This window comes from Sinocyclocheilus anshuiensis, unplaced genomic scaffold (assembly GCF_001515605.1).
Source record: "Sinocyclocheilus anshuiensis isolate Anshui unplaced genomic scaffold, SAMN03320099.WGS_v1.1 scaffold1014, whole genome shotgun sequence".
NCBI classification, from domain to species: domain Eukaryota; kingdom Metazoa; phylum Chordata; class Actinopteri; order Cypriniformes; family Cyprinidae; genus Sinocyclocheilus; species Sinocyclocheilus anshuiensis.
In genome coordinates this window covers 642,628-648,417 of record NW_015540943.1, presented here as the reverse complement: position 1 = coordinate 648,417, position 5,790 = coordinate 642,628, and the positions used below count along the sequence as shown (strand labels likewise).

Sequence of the window (5,790 nt, the reverse complement as noted above, 5' to 3'; positions counted from 1 at the left end):
CACTCAGCGGGTGTTGCATGCATCAGTCCAAAAGAATTTAAATAAAAATCGCCCATCCATAAAAAAAAGTGTCTCACACGGCTCTGGGGGGTGAACAAAGGCCTTCTGTAGCGAATCAATGCATTTTTGTAAGAAAAATATCCATATTCAAAACGTAATAATCACTTTAATGCGCCAACAGTTGTACACTGGAAGCAGTTCCGGGGGGATGACGTATGAGGTCAGCGTTGCGCATGCGCCGGTGAGTCTCGTGAAAACCAACGTTTGTTTACAGGATCAAAGGAAGCAAAGTTTCCTTACTTTAGCAAAGGAAAACCAGTCTCCTCTTGGCTTATATCGAAATCCTCTGACATTCTTCTTTACAAATCCTCGTTTTGTACTTCTAATTCTTGACCGTTGTTTTGTTTTGATCTCTCCCCTGCGCTTCCGCGTGCGTCACTTTTGAGCGGCACATGCGCAAAGCCATCGGGGGTGAGTAAAACGCAGCCTAATTTTCATTTTTGGGTGAACTAACCCTTTAATATATACTATAATAACATATACAAAATAATAATATACAACTGCCCATAACATCCCAGCATTTAACATTTGTAACACCCTAGCAACATGGCAGCTGGTTTTACAGTAGCAAGCACCACTCACGTTTACATTTCATGTTGAAATGTCAAAAGATTAATTAATTATTAACAAATCACATGTTGGGCTAGCTGACCATTATAATTAGAACACAGTATGCTATTTAAAAGGTCTGAAATAGAGTGTTGTCGTGCTTTATAGTATCTAACTTTGTCATGGACACACGCAGCATCTGTGAAGCGGGGCTGACTGATGCTCTCTGTTCAACAGATGGTGGATTAAGTTGCCCAGAAGGCTTAGTCAACAGAGTGGCAGTTGATATCAACACTGATCACTACCTACTCTAAAGATTCCCAGCTTTCCCTGCTGCATGACATCACATCCTTTGTGGTTTCAGTTCCTGTAGCGGTGATCTGGCCCCTGCTGTAGTACTGCTATTCAAGAAAAATGTAATTTTGTCATTACAGTGGCCTGTGTTGGGTTACTCTAAAAAGTCATTCATTACTAGCTACTAATTGCATCTTTAAAATATGTAAGTTTTCACCGCTAGAGGTCGCATTTTCAAAACAATAACAGAGGCGAAGCTCGATGACGCAATGACGGAGCATGGAATGATGGGAGATGTTTTTTTCACAAATAATTTTCACGGATGAGTTAATGTATTACTTTTTTTTATTAACTTACCTGTACATTTGATAACAGTATTTTATGTCATCGTAATGGATTATCTGCAAAGAACATGAAATTTGATTCTATATTAGCCTTTTACTGATATGTGACTATTTGTCACGATTTGGCGGGTTAATGATGTGCATTTTTACGTGTGTAAAACAGTCGTTCTAAAAGTAAATTTGAACGAACGCACCGTATTTGCAAGTACGGCTAAATGTTTTTGTGCAGCACATACTGTATTTAATTACATTACCATAGATTTGCTCACCAGACTTGATAAAAACCGTTAACGTACTGAAGTACGATATTTATTCTAGTTTTATTTCTGTTTGTCCCAATGCCTTCTTGCCTCAGTTGGTGTATGTCTCCGTTTTTTTTGGATTTTCCGTACTTTCCAAAGTGTAATCGTGATCCATGATAACGTAAATGCACAACAGTGACGTGCTGCATGCGGTATAACTAACACTTCCGCATTTCTCCACGTGTGTTGCCGTAGTATTCATAAGCGGAAACCAAGGATAGCGCGGATATTGCGTCATTGATAGGCGACGAGTCATTATTTAAAACTGGAATTTCTCTGGATTTACAAATCCTTGGGAACTTTTGAGATAACGTTAAGTACACAACTGCATGAAATATATAACACTGTGCAAGTGGTTTTTGGATATTTTATTACAAAAATATTACATATTGTACCTTTAACTGTGTAATTAGATTACTATACTAATCACTCGCTCTCTAAAAAGTATCGCATTACTTATTACTAACTTATTATTAACCTCGACCAGTTGAACCATACAAGAATAGACATGAAACTGCTCTTTTAATTCTTTCAAATAAATCATATAAAATTGCATAAATTATTATGGAAATTACATTTTAACATTAGATGTTCAATGTTTTAGATGTTTGATGTTAAATCCGCTATTGTTTTATATAGAATTGTTCTACAGTCTATACAGTATTTAATGCAATTACATTAGAATTAACTGTAATTCAATTACAGAAAAATGTAAATGAATCCCTTACTTTACTTTTTCAAAGGTTAAAATAATCAAATTACAGTAATGAATTACTTAGTAATACATTACGCCCAACACTGTTAATGCTGCTGAAAATTCACCTTTTGAAACTGTTCTTTTAAATTAAATTTTAAATTTCACAACATTACAGTTTTTACTGTATTTTTGATCAAATAAGAACAACCTTGGGGAGCATAAGAGTCTTCTTTCAAAATACATACAGTTTATATACGTCTTAAAGGGGTCATATGATGCTGCTAAAAAGAACATTATTTTGTGTATTTGGTGTAATGAAATGTTTATGCGGTTTAAAACACATCTTTCACAACGAAGCACACAGCGTCTTCAGGACATGGCTGCAGCGTCAACAATACTACAGTGAGAATAAAAGTTACGCCTTCTTTCTTTGCGTGAACGTTTGGGCGGCGTTATGCAAATCTTCCCACATCGTGACGTAGACATGTGGGGGCGTGTTAGAACGAGCCGTTTTAGGTAGGCGTGGTTAACTCTTAACTTTTATAAAGAATATCTCTTTGGTTTTGAGACTTTAGTGTTTGCAACTTTACAGATCTTCTTTATGCACCAAGAGCTTGTAACACTCCAAAGAGAAAGGAAAACTTGAAATCGCATCATATGACCCCTTCAAAACAGCATTTATTTCCTTTTATGTAAAAAGGAAATAATTGTGGAAAATGTCAACAAAGCATGTTTAATATTTTACCTCTTTATAAGAAGACATGATCCTTTCAATGGCATCCGCCCCTGAGGCCAGCAGATTGCGAGCTGTTGTAAAGGCCTCTGTTCTTTCACTCACCAACACTTGCGTCTGACCATCAGCCAGCTCTTTAAGAAACAAATGAATATGAAACATGACATCTTTAAACAAGTACTATTCTTACATGACCTATATTTCTGAAATTGAAGCACTGCAACGTCATTAAAAATTAGCCTCAACACAGAAATTGCAATGAGATTGTATATATAGTTAATGAAACAAACTACACTTCCACCGTACCGTTGTCAGCAAAGCCAGTGGCAGTGATAATGGGCACTGCCACCATAACCAGACCACTTCCACTCCACACGTACTTCATGAGGAACTGTTCAATCATGATGTACCACAGACGTTTTGACAGAATGAGGTTCATCTGCTCCGCTAGAGCACTATAACACTTCTGCAGCTGCCTCATCTCCACCTGCCACATGAGAACAATTTAAATATACCAACCATTGAGAGACTTCAAAAAGTAAATGGCTAGTTATGGAACATTTCTAACATTTTTAAATGTGGGCCTATGTATGTATCTATGCACGTGTACAGTGACACCTTATGCCCATTATAAAAGTCCTCTGTAATTTAATAAGCAATTACGTTTACACTACATATGAGTGATGCATTTATTTCCTCGCCTTATGCCCCACCATACAGAGCATTTATTAATGTTATATTGATTGTTATATCTGCCTGTGTGAATTATGCATTTGCTCACCGTATGTCCCCTATAGAAGGCGATCTCCTCTGCATTGGCTATGATTCTGGAGTGCACATAACGCAAGTAGCCCTTCCTGTGCGCCTCCTCCGCCACCAGCTTACCGAACCTCGGCGAGCAAGCGCGCAGGACCTTCGCCGTGGCGAACACCACCAGACCCGCTAAGAGAGTGGGTCCGGTTGCGTTCGCACCCCGAGATCTCGCAGTCTGTATTAAGGTATATGAAGTCAGTATCACGTCCAGGATGGGTTTGGTGAGGTTTGAGTACAGATGCGCAATGGACTGCGAGAACATCATCACATCCTCGGTTAGAGACTGGTCCGGGTTCGCCAGCCTCCCGTCCATGTTGCTGACCTTATAATAAGTCTGATCGGTGAAATAGGTTTTATATGCATGATCTACCAAACGCGTGCGGAACGCGAGCGCGAGCTTGCACTCCAGATAGCGGATCGCGCTGTTGACGAATGTGGCCGGGATGGCGATCAGAAGCCATTTCATCAGTTTGATCATGAAGCTCCGCGGCTGCTTCTCTACGATCGTTTTCACTATTTTACCATCCAAACCTGCCACATAAATAGACAGAAACGTCCGTGAAACTAGAGCTACTGAATGCAAACATAGTAAACCCAGTTCTTTGGTTACAAACCTCGGGAACACGATTTTAACCAGATCAAGAATCTGCTTGAAGAATTCCGCATTGACACCGGGTGATTTATTAAGGCTAGAGGCAGTCTCTGGTGTAGCTTTATGAGGAGATATCAATCCATTCTTGTGTCCCGGTGCAGACGTGCTGTTCTTCGTTGTTTTCCGTTGATTTATTTGTTTGCAGATGATGGGGTAAAGCGTTTTCGCCCCGTATGCGACTGCCGCCAGGAACACCGCTCTTTTCGCCGCAGTGCTATGATTCCACCTCACTTTTGATGCTGCATGGAGGATGTTGCTCATTTTTTTATCCTGCTTTTACGAAAATAAGTAGTATGCAATCTTCAGTTTGTTCCAAATCACATCCATAGGGTCACTCAATGCCTTAAACAGAGAATATATACATAAAATGCATGGTACCGTAAGGTTGAAACTGCACTGCCTGCCAGGTATAAAACGTTTCCGTCATTTGGGTTTTCCTTGCTGGTTACGCCCCCACTCCACGCTGATTGGCTGCCGCACTTGACGTATTTAAATATAACAGAATGGTCTGATCCAAAGTGTAAAAATGAGTTTTTTAGTTATTTTGTTTTTTAAATATATAAATAATGTTTTTCAAGTAAAAAACTATTTTTATTACTGTCATCATTATATGATTGTAATGATCAGTTTTTATCATGTGTTTTGTCAATAATATTTATAATAAAATATTTAGATCTAAAATCTGAAACATACACGGGCTAACCACTTTGCTGCATCTTTTTCTGTTCCAGTTACATTGTTCATTGATGGTGATTTAATAAAATATATTCCATTTCTGAAGGCAGTTCTTAAAATTAGAGAGAGAAAAGGGAAATTAATCGCTGATGTGGGTTGAGACGTCACAACTTCTGCTAAATTCTCAAGATCCACGCTCACAGTTATCGCTTCATGATAACCTTTATCTTATTAGCTGCTGCTATTAACATTGACCTAATAGCATAATAACCTGAAAAGTTAAAATGTTTACGCTGATTATCTGCAGAGAAAGAATTTAAAGGGGTCATATGATGCGATTTCAAGTTTTTGACTCACAGCCTGTAAGTAAGTTTTCATATTTAAAGAATTTGCCACTGATGATTCAAACCTGAGTTTTGAGCAGTGTAGAGTAGTGCTTGTTGTTTGTCATTTCTCCGATCATGAATGCAGACATGGTTTTATGTTTACGCAGCGCGATATGAAACGCAACGCGTAAAAACACAGTATAAGTCATTATAATCGGTAATTATGTCCCCACTGGATGCAACAAATGCCTCGTTTATAATGGGTTTTAATGTTTTGTCTTGTCGCTCCGGCCGGGACAAGGCATCACAGTATGGTAAGGGGCATAACATTTCCGTCACACGCTT

General features: G+C 38.7%; 1 protein-coding gene across 2 annotated transcripts in view; it reads right to left on the bottom strand.

Moving 5' to 3' along the window:
- LOC107689723 (ATP-binding cassette sub-family D member 2-like) overlaps positions 1–4,882 on the bottom strand; it is an 18,842-nt gene extending 13,960 nt beyond the window's left edge. For both annotated transcript variants that reach the window (XM_016487854.1, XM_016487853.1), the window contains exons 1-3: positions 3,761–4,882; positions 3,286–3,466; positions 2,992–3,113 (exon numbers count right to left, since the gene is read on the bottom strand). In XM_016487854.1, coding sequence (XP_016343340.1) covers positions 2,992–3,113; positions 3,286–3,466; positions 3,761–4,705 — 1,248 coding nt within the window. In that variant the 5' untranslated portion in view covers positions 4,706–4,882. The remainder of the gene's footprint in view (positions 1–2,991; positions 3,114–3,285; positions 3,467–3,760) is intronic.
- Between the last annotated feature and the right edge of the window lie 908 nt (positions 4,883–5,790).